The sequence below is a fragment of the Geotrypetes seraphini genome, chromosome 4 (genome assembly GCF_902459505.1).
Source record: "Geotrypetes seraphini chromosome 4, aGeoSer1.1, whole genome shotgun sequence".
Lineage (NCBI taxonomy): Eukaryota > Metazoa > Chordata > Amphibia > Gymnophiona > Dermophiidae > Geotrypetes > Geotrypetes seraphini.
In genome coordinates this window covers 201490692-201513202 of record NC_047087.1, presented here as the reverse complement: position 1 = coordinate 201513202, position 22511 = coordinate 201490692, and the positions used below count along the sequence as shown (strand labels likewise).

The 22511-nt window shown below is 43.5% G+C and overlaps 1 protein-coding gene across 8 annotated transcripts in view; it reads right to left on the bottom strand.

Moving 5' to 3' along the window:
* ZSWIM8 (zinc finger SWIM-type containing 8) overlaps positions 1-22511 on the bottom strand; it is a 228379-nt gene that overhangs the window by 99836 nt on the left and 106032 nt on the right. For all 8 annotated transcript variants that reach the window (XM_033940124.1, XM_033940125.1, XM_033940122.1 and 5 more), the window contains one exon: positions 11600-11779. In XM_033940124.1, coding sequence (XP_033796015.1) covers positions 11600-11779 — 180 coding nt within the window. The remainder of the gene's footprint in view (positions 1-11599; positions 11780-22511) is intronic.

Here is a 22511-nt window from a genome sequence, read left to right as displayed (position 1 = left end):
TTCTCACTGTTCTCCATGGATTAAATCAATATTGGTATGCCTGCTAAAATAGTAGCGTTTTCAGTGCAACTTTAATCTCTCTTATATCATGCAAAGCTCGAACCTTTATAAGTAATTAATTCCAAAGTGCTATACCTACTACATAAAAAAGTGATGCCCTATATTCTTTATAATGCAATTTTATATTTTGATGTATTTTAGGGTTTGGCCTTAAATGATGTTCGTCATTGATGCGACGTGTATGTCGTATGCTATTTGATTTTTATATGTAAGTGTGTAATTTGTTTTTTAATGTGTTTTTGATGTGATTTGTACAATAAATGTTATGCCTCATTTTGTATATTAATATGTAACTCGCCCTGGATAAGGGTGGGGGATAAATAAGCAAACAAACAAACTTGTGAGATGGTACATCCAGTAAAGTGGCAATTGAAGTAAGATATGGCGGGGGGGGGGGCTGATTTAGATGGAGAAAAGCAGCAACTACAGGGGCCATCAAAATGACTTGCTTAGAGTTGCACAGTACAAAAAGGTAGAAGGAAGAAAACGTGATCTGGATCTCCACTGCATCTGTTTATGAGTATGTGCAGACAAAACTACTGTTAGTAAAGTATAATATGGACATTTCTCAAATCTTATCATGACTCACAGCCAAATTTTCTATCAACATATACTTCATCCTCTGTTCTCAAATAAGAATATTCCTTTTTGTGAATACCAACACTTGACACCTCTAATGCAGTGTCTCTCAAACTGTGCCCCAAAAAGATTCTGGGTGTGCCATGAGAGATTCCAGAATTTTACTTTAATTTTTAAAATTCCCTTCATAAATATACACTAGAAGAGATGCCATGTACGTCCTGTACACAAGAGTCTGTCAATGTTATGAGCGTCTGTGTGCGTAAGGATACAACCGCCCGGACAAGCATCATTCTTTAACTTGTATGGTCCTTGAAGACTAATGGCAAATAATATTAGTTTTATTTTTTTATGTAGTAGTTATCCTAACTTGAGCAACAAAGCAATCGAGGCTTTGTTACTGTTTGGATCTTCTTACCTTTGCAAACTTGGATTTTCAGCTTTGACAGAAATTAAATCAAAAATAGAGAACGACTGCAGATGATAGATGATGAAATGTGTGTTTGCTTGTTGACTATCAAGCTGCTTTTTGAGTTAATTTGCACTCAAAAACAAGTACATCCATCGCATTGATTAGCAATTCTATTCTACTTTAGTTTCACCATTGTTACAATTGCCCATACATAGCTTAAAGAACTTTAAATAAATAACTCTAAAATTTAATTTTTTGTTGGTTTTGCAATTTTATAATTTCACTTATAATGTGCCACGAAAAACATTTGCTCCATTTAGTGCCACAAAAAACGTGCTCCGTTTGGTGTGCCAGAGCTAAAAAAAAGTTTGAGAAATACTGCCCTAATGGGTACTTTCTGACCGAGTATAAGACCAATGCACTACTCAGTCTTCTCTCAGTCCCTATCCTGTTGTAAACAATATTCCATGTCACTAGTACAATCATTTCCTAAACTACTTAAGGTATTATTTTAAAAAAACATTTATATTTCACTAGTTTGTAACTATAAAGCTCAGAGATATGTTCTATGGCAAGAATTTACAAATGATGCTTAGTCCATTGTATTTTTGCATACAGTTGTAAATGATTTGATATCCACAGCTTTTATTATATTCAAAATCTAAGTTTTTAAATATTTACTTTAAAACAATTTCTAAACTTTGTGTGAGCACATCTTAATTTGTTTGGGTTGGGTTTTTTTTCCAATGTTTCATAATGTCTATATTTCAGCAATCTTTGCTTCTGTTGTCTTTTCATTCTATATCGTTTACTATTTGGTTTCTTCTTTTTCCTTTTGCCCTCTATCCTGCCCCAAGATGCGCCTGTCATGTTTACTTGTACTTTCCGTCTTCAGTCCTCCCCTCCTGTTAACATCTCCGTTGTCCTCTCTTCTGTTCAGTTTACTAACCTCCCTCTCCTGCCTTATTCACCTCTAGCATCATGATTTCTCCCTGCTTCTCCCACAAAGTTACTGTTATCCCTCAACTTCTTCTCATACTCATAATACTGTCTTTCTCCTGCTCCATCTAAGGCTGTTGTCTCCCCCTTTCTGTACATTCCACTTCCTTCAGAACTTAAGGGTCCTTTCTTCCTCTCTCACTTCCTTACTTTATTTCTAGTGAAGACTGCTGCCAGGTGGGAAGTGAAAGAAAGAATAAAGCCACAGTAGAGTTATCAACTGGCTGGTATTTGGCCAACCTGGTCAATACGAGGGAGTGCTGAAAAGTTCTCAGTCCAACAAAGAAGAAAATGATGTGGATATGGTTCAATCAGTGATCTAAAACAATGTCAAAAACATAGAATTTTGGTTTCTGCAAATTGGCACTTAACGAAATACAATAACATTCTTTTTGGCTACAGTGGTAAAATAATGCTCAGAATTTAGGAAGTTAATTGGTTGAACTGAGAACTTTCAGCATCCCCCGTAAGAAGGAAAAGCTGCAGAAACTTCTTCTGAGTGAAACCTGACAACATAGAGCTAAGATAAATACTTTTTACTATGGTATATATTATTTGTGTACATGAATTAGGACTTTCTGCAAATGAACAATAAGATTATATTTTTACACTGTATTCAGATATTGAATATATATTTTTAAAAAACTAAACCACCCAAAACTCTGGCCCAATAAAGATGTGTTTTGATATCCATAGTACTCTTATTGGTTCTGTATAATATTTATGCTTTACCATCTGATAGTCCCAAAAATATTATTCTTGTTTGAGCTACCTTGTTGTCCAATGCATTCACATGCACAGAAAAATAGGTCACAACCCTCAAAAGGTACTTTTGCTCTTGCAAAGCGCCCCTTAAAAAAGGCCAGCTACTCAGCATTTCATAGTGCATCTTTGCAGGAAAAAGGTCCTCAGGTAGTTCATGTACTGTCAAAATGCAGTGGTGGCAGCTCGAAGTTCCAAAGGCATGCGATTCCCAAAAATAATAAGTAGATCTAAGGCCTATATAGAGATGCCAAAAAGAAGCAACACCTTATCAAGTCATAGGCACCAAGGGGTTAATTTTATAAAGATTTTTTTCTGTTTGTGAAGTCCCTTAAAAAAAATATTGTGTGACTGCATAAAAAACTAGGTGCACAGAAAGTGTGCTTACGTACATGATTTGTTTGTAAGCATGCCTAGAGGTGGCGTTTGGACACTGTGAAGGTAGAGTTGCCATGTACACATATTTTATACAGAGGATATGCACACCTGTATATTTTTTTTCAGAGCAGGTGTAATTTCTGTGTGTATATTTGCAAGCTGCCAGGGTTGATCTATGCCTTTATAAAGTAGGCGACTTTTGCTTTTCTCATATTTGTGTCCTCTTATTATCTTTTAAAATTATTTTTCCTTGTTCCATTGCTATAAAATAGAGGATATTACCCAGAATAGCTGTAAATAAAGATTTAGCCACCACCTAATAGAAGCTGGTTCCAATTAAAGCTAGGGCTAACAATTATTTTATGGGCATGCTCTGGTTTGGGAGATTGAAAAAAAAAAAAGTTAAGTGCAACAAAAATAAAATTTCCTTGGGAAAGTATGTAGTTTAAAATTTTCCAATCTGTTTCTATGTATGATGTTTTATTTAGGTATATAGATTAACAAGGGAACAAATTAAATATCTTGCAGCCAACATGGGACTAATGTTATCTGTGGCTTTCTTATTGTTTTCCTCTGCTCTAATTTCCAACTGAGCTGAGTAGTGCTGGGGGAGGGGAGAGGCACCTTTATGTCAACAGTTCGAAACTTTATTACTATGGGACTGGCCTAGCAATCTATTTAGAATATGCAAATTGAATTGAATTTCGTTTATTGCTTTTATACTGCCCTCCCAGCACCCAGGCTGCTCACTGCAGTTTACAAATATGAAAGCAGCCAGCAATTGTATTTTCAATGCAATCAAATTAAAAACAAAAACATTCAACCCTTACCACCTTCCCACAAAGATTTTAATGGTTTCTCCCTGTTTATTGGGAGGCATGAAGGGCTAAGATATTTACTGACATATATTTATACATATAAGCATGCCGTGATGCATCAACCTACAGTGTCTAAACTGTGCATCATTACAATGTAAATAAACCTCCTGAAGGAAGTTAAAATAAAGATGCCTCTGAACTCAGATAGGTCACTGTTGTACCTTTGTGCATCAGTTAACCCAGTTATAAATAAGTTGCTGGGGACCAGTCTATACATAGAACAGTAAACATTTCTAGTGCTACAACTGTATTTCTGTAGGTTTTATTTATTTTTTTAGATTTCTTTTTTAAAAATAAAAAGGATGAATTTTTCCTGCTGTAAAAATGGAAACAGAACTTTCAAATTATAACATGTTTGATTGGAAACTGCCCTTGAGGATGAGCTGAAAGCCACAGAAATTTATTCTCAAAAACCTATTTGATCAATAGTAAAAAATCATGTGAGCAACGCAGTAGTCCTTATAAAAAGCTGACACTGTCATGTCATTAAATTTAGACTTTTAGATCATAGCAGTCAAATGTATAATAATGGATTCTAAATATGTTTGATAACATATGCCATATATAATTTACTGCCCATGCCCGAGTTGTGTCTAGAAGAGCACCAATAGTTTGAGTTGGTTGGTGATGAGATTTCTGGTAATTGACTACAAATCACAAAAGCTCTAGAAGACATATTGTTGAATTGATGGTTAATTGAGTTGCTTCAGGGGAAGGAACCTTGATCACGCAGTCATCCAGATAAGGAAATACATAAAAGCCGCAGCTACAACTAAACATTCTGTGAAAAGCCTGGGTGCTGAAGACAGATCAAATGGAAACACCCAGTATTGGACAACAACTCCTTAGCCGAGAGTGCTGGATATTGAAAGAATGAATGGTGAGACAAATCGGAGTCATACTCCTCGATGTTGTGTGATGGAGATGGGGGAGTGTTGAGATGTCTGACAAGGTGAGCATCGAGCCCGACGTCGAGAAGGAGACTTATGTCAACTGTAGCATAGAGTAGAGCATCGAGAGACATTTTTTGATCTTCTATGATGTCAATCCAATGTAGAACGGGACGAGGAGGCTTGATGTCTGGATGATGATGTTCTCCTTGACTTCGATCGATGAGGAATTCAAAACCTGGCTCTTGACGATTGCTTAGAGCACTGCTCGGACTTGATTGGCACTGATTGCGTTATGGCAGAGACTTGAAGTGCCTTAGTCTGTAATATGCCAACCAATTCTTTTTGGTGACCTCAATAATGACCAACTCTTTTTGGTGACCTCAATGATGAGGCATGCCTTAGAGATACCACTTGTAAAGATGGCGACCTTGTCTTGATGCATCAACATTTAGAATGTGTTGAGGGAGTGTATGCTAGAAATGATACCGATGTACGCTGGAATACCGATGCATGCCTAGATGGAGAAGGACACTTATGTTTCTTATCCTTTTTACCAGGTGATCCTGATGGTGGCAGCAACAATGATGTCAACGTCAATTGAGGGGTCAATGTCTGTGTCAGCTTCGATGCTGATGGTCTTTGCATTTCTGCATTGGAGGCTGCAGACATTCCTGATGCTCCCAATGTTGCACCGAAAAGTTTTTAAAATTGGAGCAGTCTTTTTTTGAAGCTTGGAGCAGCACTGGCAAAGAGTCTGCACCATGATCTGGACCAAGGCAATGAACACACCAGTTATGTGAATCAGTGTCTTGAGATGGTCTTGTTGCACCGGGTGTACAGCTTAAAGCCACTAGAAGACACTGACATGGAGGGAAAGACTTGCAAAAAGTTTAAAATGACAGTACACTTTTGCACTGTCCATATCGGGTTCAGTGAACGACATACCCACATGTGAGAATATATTGTCTGCTTATCCTAAGATAAAGCCTGGTATCCCATTCCAGTTTCACTTTCAGGTGAAAGGGAGGAGGGACAGCAATCACTGGGATATCATGGCTTAATCCTTCAGAACAGCTTTTTGTACTCTAGCCATTATTTAAACAGATCTAACTTGGGACGTCATTTTCAGGCTTAGACGTTTCTTCCTGTTTGGTACTCGCTGTTAGATGTCGTGATTTTTGGCCCTCCCTAATCCTACCCAGACACAACCCTTTACTATTTGGACATACTGCAGTGTTGGACATCCTTTTTCTTTATTAAATCAGGATCTGGACATCCATTTGGGCATTTTGAGACATCCATATGCTTTGAAAATAAGCTCAGATGTGTTGAAGGGACTCTTAAATCTCCTTACTCAGATTTCTACTTCGGACATTTCCAAACCAAACCAATATTGGGTCCACGAATCTCATGTAAAAAAAAGCAAAATTGCCAATATTCCAAAATATATACCATCCTAGAGTTCATATCCATCACCTCTTAGACCATGTAACATAGTAAATTATACAAAAAAAACTTCCACACAAGAAAGGATGTCAAAAAATCAATACTCATATACTACATTCAAGTGAACCCCGCACTATTGACATATATGCCCAATAAATGGAGAAAACACCTCAGTGTCTAAAAGGGATACAAAAAACATTGCCCAAATAGACAAGCCACCTCAAAATACCCACTTTGAAGCAGGCAGACGCATCCTTGGTCAAAAACTCCAAGATAAGTAGAAAATATAATACAGACTTCAATTATATTTAAAGAATATCAAAATCAAATCACACTTATCTTTAAAAAGAGATCTTCATAGTAGTCTTCATCTTAGTAAATTATGGAAGATAAAGGCCTGAATGGTCCATCTAGTCTGCCCTGTAATCACAATTTCATGATTAAATTAAAATGTATTTTTTTCTTTGTTATTTCTGGGCCACAAACCTTAGGGCCCACATTCTATGATTACTGTAAAGACGCTAGAGCAAGCTTCGTCTCTTTTAAGGATACGGTCACCAAGGCGCAAAATCTCTATATACCGCGTATCAACAAGGGATCAAAGAGGAAAAAGAATAAAGAACCAGCATGGCTCACTGTAGAGGTAAAGGAAGCGATCAGAGACAAAAACCCCACTCATTTAAGGAATGGAAAAGATCAAAAACGGATGAAAACTGGAATAAGAACAAACATCATCAACGCAGGTGCCATAAGGCGGTAAAAGGGGCCAAAACAGACTACGAGGAAAAAATAGCCAAGGAGGCGAAAAACTTCAAGCCATTCTTTTGATATATTAAAGGGAAACGAACCGCAAAGGAAGCAGTGAGACCGCTGGATGACTAAGGAATAAAGGGAGCGCTAAAGGAGGACAAAGCAATCGCTGACAGACTGAACACGTTTTTTGCGTCTGTATTTACTGAAGAGGATATACCCAGCATACCGGAACCCATTAGGCTATATGCTGGGAGTGAAAATGGGAAACTGACAGGGTTAACAGTCAGTCTAGAAGAGGTATGCAGGCAGATTGATAAGCTTAAGAGCAATAAATCCCCAGGACCGGATGGCATCCATCCGAGGGTCATCAAGGAACTGAAAGGACCATAGCTGAACTGCTTCAACTAATAGCCAATCTGTCGATCGTATCGGTAAAGATTCCGGAGGACTGGAAGGTGATGAATGTTACGCCGATCTTCAAAAAAGGTTCGAGGGGTGACCCGGGAAACTACAGACTGGCGAGTTTGACCTCGGTACCGGGAAAGATGGTAGAGGCGCTGATAAAGGACCGCATCATTGATCACCTTGACGGACATCGGGCTGATGAGGACCGCCAGCATAGTTTCAGCAAAGGCAGATCTTGTTTGACAAACTTGCTGCACTTCTTCGAGGGAGTAAACAGGCAGATAGACAAGGGCGACCCGGTCGACATTGTATATCTGGACTTTCAGAAGGCGTTCGACAAGGTTCCGCATGAATGACTTCGGAAAATTGCGAGTCATGGAATCGAGGGTGAAATACTCACGTGGATTAAAAACTGGCTGGAGCATAGCAAACAGAGAGTGTGGGTAAATGGACAATACTCAGACTGGAAGAACGTCACCAGTTGGGTACCGCAGGGCTCGGTGCTTGGATTCATGCTCTTCAACATCTTTATAACGATCTGGACATAGGTACAACGAGTGAGGTGATTAAATTTGCGGATGATACGAAGTTATTCAGAGTAGTGAAGATGCAGGGCGATTGCGAAGATCTGCAACGTGACATAATCAGGCTTGAGGAATGGGCATCGACATGGCAGATGAGGTTCAATGTGGATAAGTGTAAAGTGATGCATGTCGGTAACAAAAATCTCCTGCACAAAACAGGATGTCCAGGGCGGCACTTGGAGAGACTTCCCAGGAAAGGGACTTGGGAGTTCTGATTGACAAGTTGATGAAGCCGTCCACGCAACGTGCGGCAGCGGCGAAAAGAATGCTAGGAATGATAAAGAAGGGGATCACGAACAGATCGGAGAAGGTTATCATGCTGCTGTACCGGGCCATGGTGCGCCCTCACCTGGAGTACTCCGTACAGCACTGGTCGCTGTACATGAAGAAAGACATGGTACTACTCGAAAGGGTCCAGAGAAGAGCGACTAAGATGGTTAAGGGGTTGGAGGAGTTGCCGTACAACAAATGATTAGAGAAACTGGGCCTCTTCTCTCTCAAACAGAGATTAAGAGAGGACATGATCGAAACATTCAAGATACTGAAGGGTATAGACTTAGTAGATAAGGACAGGTTGTTCACCCTCTCCAAGATAGGGAGAACAAGAAGGCACTCTCTAAAGTTGAAAGGGGATAAATTCCGTATAAACGTAAGGAGGTTCTTCTTCACCCAGAGAGTGGTAGAAAACTAGAATGCTCTTCTGGAATCTGTCACAGGGGAAAACACCCTCCAGGGATTCAAGACAAAGTTAAACAAGTTCCTGCTGAACAAGAACGTGCGCAGGTAGGGCTGGTCTCAGTTAGGGCGCTGGTTTTTGACTGGAGGGCCGCCGCGTGAGCGGACCACTGGTCTGACCCAGCAGCGGCAATTCTTATGCTCTTATATAGAACACCCCAGTCTCAGAAGCCACCTTTTGAGAATCGCACACTGGCATCCTATACAGAATCGCACCTAAGCCCGCATAAGAACCCGATTCTCTAACCAACGTCCATGTTACAGACACCAGTTAAAGAATCAGGTTGCCGTTGAGCTTATCGCGTCAAGGGATCTCCCTACCATGATAAGTTTAGTGGCAATCCGTTCCCACCCCCCACAAAGGCTACCGGGAAGAGGGATGCCCAATCTCTCCTGGCGGAACCCCCAGGCCCCCCCCCCCCCAAACCATTGCAGCAGGAGGGATGCCCAGTCTCTCCTGCTGACACCCACTGTGAAACACCCCCCCTCCCCAAACAATCATGGCAGGACGGATGCCCAGTCCCTCCTGCCTAGCACCCCCAAATCCACCCCAATGTTCCCCGGCAGGAGAGATGCCCAATCTCTCCTACTGAAACCCCTTCCCTCTGATGTAGGCAGCTGTCCAGGCCTACCTCGGTAATGAGACCTCGAACGCTATATACTGGTTTCAATGAGTATATATTTATTTAATCAATCAATAACAGCTTACAGGAATAAATCATTTAGCATATAGCGTAACAGAAGGTGATCTCTAGGCCTAGAGTTCCTCTGATGTCTGTTCTGACCTCTCCCTTCTAAAGGCCTGGTTTTTATACATTTCTTAGTGGCCAACACCACGTTGGTCTATATCACATGATACATCCTTATTGGCTACTTTCCTATGCTTTACTGCCTAACTACATTCATTTATTGGCTGGTTGACCTGCGTCATGTTATATGTTCGCCCTGTTTTCCGTAAGACCTACCTTATTCCCTGAAATGCCTGTTTCCCCACCATATTAGTATTTCCGAGCACAAGCCCCCCTCCCAACTTTAAACATCTCTGATACTTTCTATTAGATGATATTTCTTGTGAATTCTCTCTTCTGAGAATTCTGCCTTCTGACCATGGTCTGTTTATCTCTTTATGGTATCTGGCTGGGTGGGCCTTGGTGTAAAACCACAGCTAGCCCACAGCTTCAGGACCTGTTGCTTTTTTCTCTTAGTTTTACTTCTACAGTAGCTAATTGAACTCATAAACAGCGTATTTCTCCATCTTTGCATGCTCTTTAGTCAATGGTGAAATATCTTTCCACAGTTAATCTACTGTTTCTATCATCTGCAGAGATAGATAAGGTAGATGTCAGTTGCAGGGGGTGAGGGCAGTTTTTCTATAAAGAGAAAAGTGATCTTTGTCTTTTTCCCATCCCCCTTCACCTGGTTTAATAATGTCAGGACTTACAGGGATGTATCCCACTTCACCTGGTTTGCTAATGTCAGGACTTACAGGGATGTATCCAGAGCTTCCATGCTTTGTCCTCTCTCACCTCCCACCTCCCAATGATAGCGGGTGGCCACTAAACTTATTGCAGCAGGGAGATCATTTGCCACGATAAGCTCAGCAGCCACATCTGCTAACAATGTAGGCCAGCATTTTGCTGACCTACATTGTACGCATCTGCCGCAAGCCTAGGGAGGCATGTATGGCCGCCTAAGGCTACATCCGGGCCAAGCCATGCCCACACCTAGCCTTAGGCGAGCCTAGGTGGGCTTGCACGACTCCTAGAGGCGTCTCCAATGTAGGCGGCCTGCCTCGGGAGGGTTTTTGTTTTGTTTTGGTTTTTTTGGGGGGGGTTAAAAAAAATGTGCGTCCTGATTGGCTGGTTAGGCAGCAGTTGGCGCCTACAATCGGGATGATGTTTATAGAATCCGGGTCTAGAAGTCTACCCAGTACTGTCCTTAGGTTCCAACTACTGGAGTTGCTGTTAAAGCTCACTCCAGCCTATTCAAACCATCTCAAGCAAATTCAGCAGCACAGCATTCAACAGATTCATGTCTTGTAAATATATTTTTTTAACTTCAGCACATTAAACGAAGCATATTTTTTTCCTGGTACACTAAATGGCGCAAATGTTTTTCATGCACATTATAACTAAAATTATAAAATTGCAAAACCAACAAATGATTTGGTGAAACTAAAGTAGATAGAATAGAATTGCTAATTTTTTGAGTGCAAATTAACTCAAACCATGGCTCAATAGTAAACAAGCAAACACGCATTTCATCATCCACAATCTGCAGTCGTTCTCTTTTTTCAATTTAATTTCTGTCAGAGCTGAAAATTCAAGTATGCAAAGATAAGACGATCCAAACGGTAACAAAGCCTTGATTGCTTTGTTGCTCAAGTTAGGATAACTACTGCATAACAAATAAAAATAAAATTACTTGGTGTTAATTTTCACTATTTTCAGGGACCAATCATGTCAAAGAATGATGCTTATCTGGGCGACTGTATCCTTACACACACAGACCCTCATAACATTGACAGACTCTTGCGTACATGATGTACATGTCATCTATTCTAGTAGATACTTATGAACGGAATTTTAAAAAATAAAGTAAAATTCTGTAATCTCTCGTGGCACACCACTGTGCCATGGCACACAGTTTGAGAGACACTGTATTAAATCAACTCTCCCTCTCTAGCTTTAACACGTTTAAAAAGTAGTCTCATACCTCCAAAGCTTTGGTGGAAGCAGGCGGCCTCTGCAATTCCAAAGCAAACACACCAATACGGAAGGCAAGATTGTGGTACTCCAGTCGCTCACTCAGCACCATAAGCAGAAAGGCCACTTTGGAAAGGGTGTTAGTTGCTATCCATGTCTGCTTGATGGTTGAAACTTTGTTCTTCTTGCCCTATGGAAATGAACAAAAACAAAAAGCCACTGCTATTTTACAGTTAGGGAATATCTTTTATGTCACTCGGACTAGGAAGAGATCATCTTCCTCACAATATTACTGAGGATTGCTTTTAGTGAATATAAATAAAAACAACTCCTAGATTCACTTACAAGTGTGTGGAGATTCTCTACAACTTATTTACTCTTCTACATATAGGTCCAGTTTATCAATGGAAGATTAGGTTCTTACCTTGATAATCTTCTTTCTGTTATAAGATATAGGATTCTGTACTGAAGCTATTGTCCTCCTCTAGTCACAACCTTTGCAGAAGGTTGTCACTCATATCTTTCAACTCCTTCCCTTCATCAGTGGAGAATAGCTCCCACTTCAGTTAGTATCAAAGCAATCAAACTCCACTGAAACAGAAGAAAAGAGAAGGGGCATCATACATTTCTGTTATGCTCTGTAACATGAAAAAAAATACAATAATCAACAGGAACCCGTAACTTAGGAGTATCCATGAGTCAACCAGCTGTGTGCAACTAGCACTATCGCATAAGAAACTTAAAGGTTCAATAAGTCTTCGGGAGACTTAAAAAGAACTCCCCAACGATTTTGCAGCCTTTCTGCTGCACAAGCATACAGGAGAGGAGAGGAGCGTGGGAGCCCTTGCTCCGCCCCTCCCCCGCATCGCCAGAGTCTTCAGGAGACTTAAAAAGAACTCCCCACCGATTTTGCAGCCTTTCTGCTGCACAAGCATACAGGAGAGGAGAGGAGCGTGGGAGCCCTTGCTCCGCCCCTCCCCCGCATCGCCAGAGTCTTCGGGAGACTTAAAAAGAACTCCCCAACGATTTTGCAGCCTTTCTGCTGCACAAGCATACAGGAGAGGAGAGGAGCGTGGGAGCCCTTGCTCCACCCCTCCCCCGCATCGCCAGAGTCTTCGGGAGACTTAAAAAGAACTCCCCAACGGCGTGCAGCCGTTCAGCGCCTTCGTGAAGCGCCAACTAAGGAAGTAACCCGTCCCAACCCGAAGAGCCTATTGAACTCCACCACAGTAACCAGCCACCACTGTAACCAGCCTCAACAGGACTCCACCAGCCCCAAAAGACTCCTAGCGATAAACATGAAATCCAAAGTCATACACTCATCCCTCTAAAACAAAGGACAAATAAAAGAGCCTAAGGTGTAACTGAAAAGGAGGACACCATCTTAAAAAGACAAACCCGACGCCAGCACCACACAAGCCAGCTCGAACGGGCCGGCGTGGGAGCCCTGCTCCGCCCCCCCCGTTCCCGCAGGAGGACACCACCTTAAAAAGACAAACCCGACGCCAGCACCACACAAGCCAGCTCGAACGGGCCGGCGTGGGAGCCCTGCTCCGCCCCCCCCGTTCCCGCAGGAGGACACCACCATTAAAAAGACAAACCCGACGCCAGCACCACACAAGCCAGCTCGAACGGGCCGGCGTGGGAGCCCTGCCCCGCCCCCCCCGTTCCCGCAGGAGGACACCATCTTAAAATAGACAAACCGACGCCAGCACCACACAAGCCAGCTCGAACGGGCCGGCGTGGGAGCCCTGCTCCGCCCCCCCGTTCCCGCAGGAGGACACCACCTTAAAAAGACAAACCCGACGCCAGCACCACACAAGCCAGCTCGAACGGGCCGGCGTGGGAGCCCTGCTCCGCCCCCCGCTTCCCGCAGGAGGACACCACCTTAAAAAGACAAACCCGACGCCAGCACCACACAAGCCAGCTCGAACGGGCCGGCGTGGGAGCCCTGCCCCGCCCCCCCCGTTCCCGCAGGAGGACACCATCTTAAAAAGACAAACCCGACGCCAGCACCACACAAGCCAGCTCGAACGGGCCGGCGTGGGAGCCCTGCTCCGCCCCCCCCGTTCCCGCAGGAGGACACCACCTTAAAAAGACAAACCCGACGCCAGCACCACACAAGCCAGCTCGAACGGGCCGGCGTGGGAGCCCTGCTCCGCCCCCCCCCGTTCCCGCAGGAGGACACCACCTTAAAAAGACAAACCCGACGCCAGCACCACACAAGCCAGCTCGAACGGGCCGGCGTGGGAGCCCTGCCCCGCCCCCCCCGTTCCCGCAGGAGGACACCATCTTAAAAAGACAACCCGACGCCAGCACCACACAAGCCAGCTCGAACGGGCCGGCGTGGGAGCCCTGCTCCGCCCCCCCCGTTCCCGCAGGAGGACACCACCTTAAAAAGACAAACCCGACGCCAGCACCACACAAGCCAGGCTCGAACGGGCCGGCGTGGAGCCCTGCTCCGCCCCCCCGTTCCCGCAGGAGGACACCACCTTAAAAAGACAAACCCGACGCCAGCACCACACAAGCCAGCTCGAACGGGCCGGCGTGGGAGCCCTGCCCCGCCCCCCCCCGTTCCCGCAGGAGGACACCATCTTAAAAAGACAAACCCGACGCCAGCACCACACAAGCCAGCTCGAACGGGCCGGCGTGAGAGCCCTGCTCCGCCCCCCCCGTTCCCGCAGGAGGACACCATCTCAAAAAGACAAACCCGTCGCCAACACCACACAAGCCAGCTCGAACGGGCTGGCGTGGGAGCCCTGCTCCGCCCCCCGTTCCCGCAGGAGGACACCATATTTAATTCGACCCTGGGTCAACGGCGCCTTAGTGAGCGTCTCCGTGGAGCACCTGAGAGGAGCACTTGCGGACCTAGGAACCGGGAACACCACTCCACAGGACCTCCTGCAGACTTCCAACATAAGGTAAGGAGCGTGAGATCCCCGCTCCTCCCCCTCCTCCCAGCACGAAAAAACCGGCCACTCCCGATCCAGCTGGGACTCAAAGGGAGAACCATTCCTTCTACCTAACACTCCGAACCAGACATCAAAAATGAAGCTCTCCTTGCATACACACACACTAACCACCCTTTTGATAATCCTCCTCATTTCTAGTTGGAAAGCAGCAGCAAACAACTTTCCCACCACAACCACAACTTCCAGTACAACCAACTTCCAACATCCCAACAGAAGAATAATCACATCAAGAAACTCGAACCACCACGCCAGCACTCAACACTCCATCACTGTTACCTGGAGAAGAAGACCAACACTTCCGAAAACAAAATCTCATCTATCTCCCACAACACTCATATACCCGGAAACAACACACATTCCCCAGACTGACACGACCTCCCTTACATGTGCCTATGTCAACATCAGAGCTCTAGGACCCAAAACAGAAAACATAAAAATTGGATAAAAACAGAAAAACTTGACTGCCTGTTCCTCACTGAAACCTGGTTAACCTCAGACACAGACCCAAGAATAAAAGAAGTATGCCCGCCGGGATACAAAATAACAGTAACCTGCAGAGAAAAAAAAAGAGGAGGAGGACTAGCAATAATAATCAAGAATTCCCTAACTCTAAACATACTTGAAAAAACATCCACCCCGCAAATGGATCTCCTAGCATGTCATCTCACAAACCCAACACTAAAAAACTCACTAAACTGCTTGCTCTGCTACATAACACCAGGAAACTGGACCACAGTGAGACCTGAATTTGAAAACTTCATCTACCAAAACTCATTAACAGCAGAATATAACCTCATCCTAGGAGACCTAAACCTACACCTAGAAGACACAACCTCCACACCAGCAAATAACTGTCTATCCTTCCTCAAAGCCTTATCCTTCCAGATCCTAAACCCACAAACCACCCATGAAAAAGGTCATCAACTGGACATTGCTGCATTCATGACTCACCAACCATCCAATCCAGCAATCCAAACTCCTAACGGAACATGGTCCCCATCCCTATGGTCAGACCACTACACATACAACTTCAACATCAACTGGACCATGACCAAACACACACCCCAATCAAAAAAAAACCACATATACCACACGCAAACATATCGACCCAACCATCTTTTGGTCAAATGTAGACGAAACTATACAAGACTGCGACCCAAAAAACTTCATCTCCCACTGGAAAAATGTGTCCACCAACATCCTTGATGATCTGGCCCCCCCTACAAACCAAAACCAGAACCAGCAGGAAATCAGACCAATGGTTTGATAATGAATTACTCCAACTCAAAAGACAGTGTAGAAGATTAGAAAGAAAATGGAGAAAAAAGAACCAAGATCAAACAAAAACCGAATGGAAAAAAATCAACAAACAATACAAAAATCAACTAAGGGATAAGAGGAAAAGCTACTATACTAACCTCATAGGCACGGAAACCCAAGATTCCAAAAAAATATTCCAAATCCTGAAAGAATTAACAGACACCAAACCATACACAACCACCACGAATACTCCTCCACCATCACCCACCCTCTTAGCAGAACACTTCAAGAACAAAATTACCAACACCAGAGCCACTCTCATCCTTAACCCATCCCATCAAAACCCAATCACAATCCACCCTCCAGGAAAAGAGGCAACTGCAGCAGACAGAATTTAGACTCAATTCCCCAACATACAATGGTCAGAATTCAACAAATTCTACAAAAAATACAGCCATGCCTCCTGTGACCTCAACCATTGCCCCTCATATCTCCTCACCACCTCTAGTGTAAAATTCCGCACCACAATTCTTCAATGGATTCAATTCACGCTCACAGAAGGCACATTCCCTGCTGACCTCAGCGAAATCGTCATCACCCCAATCCAAAAAGACCCAAAAGCACCACAAAACCACCCATCTAACTTTAGACCTATAGCCTCAATTCCGCTATATGTCAAAATTATAGAAGGCCTAGTAGCCAAACTCCTCACCAATTACATAGATGACCACAACCTACTCCACCCCATGCAATCAGGCTTCAGAACAAACTTCAGTACAGAGACACTACTAGGCTCCCTTATGGATACCGTCAGACAACACCTTAGCACAGGGAAAAAAATGCTTCTCATACAACTGGACTTAACTGCGGCATTCGACTTAGTGGATCACAACATCCTTCTACAGATCTTAGACGCAATAGGCATCTCAGATAAAGTATACTCTTGGTTTGAAGGATTCCTAAAACTCAGAACCTACAGCGTAAAATCAAACAAAGAAAAGTCAGAATCCTGGTCAAACCCCTGCGGCGTACCACAAGGATCTCCACTATCCCCCACCCTCTTCAATCTCTACACTGCTTCTCTAGGAACGCATCTGGACAATATGGGCATAACCACCTATAGTTATGCTGATGACATCACCATCCTCATCCCATACGATCACTCTAAACCTACCATGACAGACAAACTTCACCAAACACTTGAAACAGTCACAACCTGGATGAAAAATCACAAACTTAAACTCAACCAAGACAAAACCAAATTCATCCTTCTCGAAAATGACAAGATCCAAACCACAACCAACTTAGACATAAACACAATCAAATATCCCATCCAAACCACCATAAAACTACTTGGCATGACCATAGACAGATGCTGCACTATGCAACCGCAAATAAATAAAACAATTCAGAAATCATTCGCAATCATGAGAAATCTGAGACAAGTCCGAAAATTCTTTGAAAGAACACAATTCCAACTTATAGTACAATCCCTAATACTAGGGATATTGGACTACTGCAACATCCTCTTCCTTCCTTGCCCTGCAACTACGATTAGACAACTCCAAACAATCCAAAATACAGCTTTGAGACTCATCTACTCATTGAAAAAACATGACCACATCACTGAAGCCTTCATCAACTCACATTGGCTTCCAATCCAAGAAAGAATCCAATTCAAATTCTACTGCATACTATTCAAAACACTACACGGAGACAGTCCATCATACTTGAACAATCGCCTCATACAAGCACCCACTACAAGACAAAGAAAAACGCACGCCCCATTCATACCCCCCCAATCAAGGAAGTAAAAAGAACAAAACTACACGACGGCCTCCTAGCCACCCAAGCCGCAAGGCTGGACAACCAGATCTCCAACCTCTTGATGACCACCCCAGACTATAGGACGTTCAGAAAAGAAATAAAAACCACACTTTTCAAGAAATTCCTGAAGCAGCAATAACATCACGACCGCTTAGTAACTCTAAAACTGACACTTGATCTACCCACTACTGCACTAATAATAACAAAAGAACTCCCACTATGACCACCTATTAACTCTTTTACAAACCACCTCACCCTCAACAACCTGCTAAATGTTTATAAGATCTACAACTTACCTCTCTAGCTAATCATTGTAACTCTGTTTTTTTTTTAAACTAACCTTTTGTAATCCGCCTTGAACCGCAAGGTAATGGCGGAATAGAAATCCCTAATGTAATGTAATGTAATGTAATGTAATGTAAAAACAGTGTTGCTCTTAATAAACTATTGTTCTGTAATTATTATTTTTTCTACATTTTCATCCAACCAACAGTGGAAGAAGTCCCCTGACAGACCCTAGGAATGTCCGAGGCAGTAATCAGATGAACTGTAAATCTGCACAGGGCAGGCCGTACAGAATTCTATGTCTTATAACAGAAAAAAGAAACGAATCTTCCATTCTGTTGCAAAGACAAATGATTCTGTACTGAAGCTGAAGTATCAAAGCAGTGCCAGATGTCTAAGGAAGGGACAGATGAGCCAGCCCTCAGCCCTGAGGACTCAAATGTGGCACCCTCTCGAGCCGCCATATCCACTCTGTAGAACCTTTTAAAGGTATGGATAGTAGACCAAATAGCTGTTCTATAGATTTTATAAGAACATAAGAAGTTGCCTCCGCTGGGTCAGACCAGAGGTCCATCGTGCCCAGCAGTCCGTGCCCGCGGCGGCCATCAGGCCCATGACCTGTAAGGTGATCCTTGTCTAAGCCCTTTAATCCCTCTTATTTTTCTATCTATATTCTTTCTATAACCTTTCTCTACTCCTATCTGTATCCCTCAATCCCCCTATCCTTCAGGAATCTATCCAATCCTTCTTTGAACCCCCTTAGTGTACTTTGTCCTATCACATCCTCCGGAAGCGCATTCCAGGTGTCCACCACCCTCTGTGTGAAAAAGAACTTCCTAGCATTGGTTCTAAACCTGTCCCCTTTCAGTTTCTCCAAGTGCCCCCTTGTACTTGTGGTTCCCAGTAGTTTGAAGAATCTGTCCCTTTCTACCTTCTCTATGCCTTTCATGATCTTGAAAGTCTCTATCATGTCTCCTCTGAGTCTCCGCTTTTCCAGGGAGAAGAGCCCCAACCATTCCAACCTGTCTGCATATGATAAGTTTTCCATACCTGTTATCATTTTCGACCCTCTCAAGTATCGCTATGTCCTTCTTGAGGTATGGCAACCAATACTGGACACAGTACTCCAGATGCGGGCACACCATCGCACGATACAGTGGCATGATGATTTCCTTCGTCCTGTTTGTAATACCCTTCTTAATAATACCTAACATTCTGTTTGCTTTCTAGAGGCTGCTGCACATTGTGCCGTTGATTTCAATGTTGTGTCCACCAGTACACCCAAGTCTTTTTCAAGGTTACTTTCCCCTAGCACTGATCTCCACATTTTGTAGCTGAACATTGGGTTCTTTTTCCCTAAATGCATGACCTTGCATTTCTCTATAGTAAAGCACATTTGCCATTTACTTGCCCACTCTTCCAGTTTGTTTAGGTCCCTTTGTAGGTCTTCACATTCTTCCGCAGTTCTAACCCTGCTGCAGAGTTTGGTGTCATCCGCAAATTTTATTACTTCACACATCTTCCCCGTTTCTAGGTCGTTTATAAATACATTGAACAGCAGCGGTCCGAGCACCGACCCCTGGGGAACACCGCTCATGACCCTCCGCCAGTCCGAGTAGTGGCCCTTCACCCCAACTCTTTGCTTCCTGCCTGCCAACCAGTGTTTGATCCATCTGTATACATCCCCTTCCACCCCATGGTTCCACAGCTTCCTAAGTAGCCGCTCATGGGGTACCTTGTCAAAGGCTTTTTGGAAGTCGAGATAAATGATGTCTATGGGTTCCCCTTTGTCCAAGCGGAACAGCCCAGAACTCTGCTCAGAAGGCAGACTCAGTTCTGGTCAAATGTGCTTTGAGAGAGATAGGCAATGTAGGAAGAAGAAATTGCCATGTGAATCCATCTAATAAATTGAAGCCCTGAAAGCTGGCTTGCTTCGTCTTGACTGACTGGTCAGCACAAAAAGATGATCAGGTAGATGTGAATTATTGGTCCTTTCCAGATGATGAAGTAAAACTTCCCAAATCCAGCCTCTGCAGAATCCTGTCCTGGATAGCTCATCCTGTAGGGAGAAAAGTAGGCAAACAGATCCCTTGGTTGACGTGAAAAGCTGAGATCACCTTTGAAAGAAAAGAAGATAAAGTCTGCAGTGAAATACCAACCTCTATAAACCAAAAGAAAGGCTCTCTGCAGGAGAGAGCCTGGAATTCCAAGATTCACCTCGCAAAGAATATGGTCACCAGATATACCATCTTGACTGTAAGATCCAGAAAAGACATCTTAAAGAGGTTTGGACGGGGACTGAAAAAGGTCCTTCAAAATGATATTAAGGTTCCAAGACAGGAAAGGCTGGTGGCAACAGGGAATACAATCTGAGTGTCCCCTTCAAGAACCAAGCAACATCTGGATGAGACACCAGTGACCGCCTACCATTTTGAGCCTGAAAGCACGAGAGGCCTGCCCCCTGGGCTTTGAGGGATGCCACCGATAGGCTTTTTTTTTTTAGCCCGGCTCACAGATATGCCAGGATTACAGGACTTGGTGCCTCTCAAAGATCTACCTGTTCCTTGGTGTACCATAGCTGGAAAAACTTCCAGGCCTTAGTGTAAACTACAAACAGTGGAGGCTTCTTTGATCTCAGTATAGTTATAACGACTACCTCCAAGTAACCCTTACGTGTTAGGGCCATGTGTTCAAGAGTCATGCTTGTAAGACTGATGTGCTCTGGATTCTCCATGTGGACTGGGCCCTGACTGAGGAGCCCTGGAGGAGCCTCTTTGTAGCTGCACTAGATCCGCATACCCAGGCTGAGACCAAACTGGAGCCACCTGTATTACCAGACCCTGATGACCTGTGATTCTGTGGATGATCTGGCCCACGGTGGAAATATGTAGAGGAGTCACTCTGAGCCAAGGTTGAACCAGGGCATCCAGCCCTATGTTTCCCAGTTTGGCTCTTTGGTTGAGGCAATGAGCTCCACCTCCAGTCTTCCCTGGCACTGCACAATGAGGATAAACACTCTTTGGGACAGGGACCACGCCCCTTGATCCAGTGTTTGTGGTTGAGAAAGTCAGCCTGGATGTTCTCTATTCCTGCCATGTGGGCTGCAGAGAGGTCCAGTAAGTGAGCTTCCATCCGTATGAACAACATCTGTACCTCCAGGTGCACTTTGGCACTTCTGGTGCCTCCCTGACTGTTCACATAATCTACCGCGGTGACATAGTTGGAGAATACTCTGTCTTTCCTACTAGGGATGTCTGCAATGTATTCAACTAAAGATGAATGGCTGAAAAAAAAGATAATGAAATTCCCAGAATCCAATGGGTTACAAGATCCAAGGCAACATGGCTTTACTAAAGGTAAATTATGTCAAACAAATCTGATTGAATTCTATGACTGGGTGACGAGAGAACTGGATCAAGGTAATGCGCTAGATGTAATTTATTTAGATTTCAGTAAAACCTTTGACACAGTTCCACATTGAAGGCTGTTGAATCAACTTAAAAGGCAGAATTTAGGACCCAAAGTGATGAAATGGATTAGAAACCAGTTGAAGGACAGAAGCCAGAGTGTGGTGGTTTATGGAATTTGCTTGGAGGAAGGAAAAGTGAGTAGTAGAGTGCCACAAGGATTGGTGTTGGAGCCAATTCTGTTCAATATATTTGCAAGCAACATTGCTGAAGGGTTAAAAGGTAAGGTTTCCCTTTTGACAGATGATACCAAGATCTGTAACAGAGTGGATGTCCCAGAGGAAGTGGAAAACGTGAAAAAGGATCTGCAAAAGTTAGAATGGTCTAATGTTTGGAAACTAAAATTCAATGCGAAGAAGTGCAGAGTGATGCAATTGGGAATCATATGTGTTAGGAGGCAAGAGGCTGATATGCATGGACAGGGAGATATCACCTTGGTGTGATAGTGTCTGAGGATCTGAAGATGACAAAATAGTGACAAAGCAGTAGCTATAGTCAGAAGGATGCTGGGCTGTATAAAGAAAACCAACTGACAAGGGGGAGAGACAAGAAGAAACCTCAATCTAAATTAATCAGCAAATTGCACATAGTGTGAAACAGGAGAACCCTTAGTAACACAGCCACCCACTAAGGGAAAGGCTGTCACCGGCTGACACTCAGAAAGAGTGTAAACTGTGAAACATCCCCGGGTTCTTCCTGTGAGTGAGAATAAATCAAGTGCACCCCCAAAAAGTGCTACGTGTGAAAAAAGATTCTAGAAATCAAAAAAACACACTATGAGGTTAAGAAATTCTTGTCTCTACTCCTTGCCAGGGGGGCCAAACAAGGAAGGAAAGTGTCCAAATCTGTCCAAATCAGAACCAAGCCAGTCAATAAATGGAAGTACTTAGCTTCTTTAGACTGGCTGTTCTACAGTCTAAAGAAGCTAAGTACTTCCATTTATTGACTGGCTTGGTTCTGATTTGGACAGATTTGGACACTTTCCTTCCTTGTTTGGCCCCCCTGGCAAGGAGTAGAGACAAGAATTTCTTAACCTCATAGTGTGTTTTTTTTGATTTCTAGAATCTTTTTTCACACGTAGCACTTTTTGGGGGTGCACTTGATTTATTCT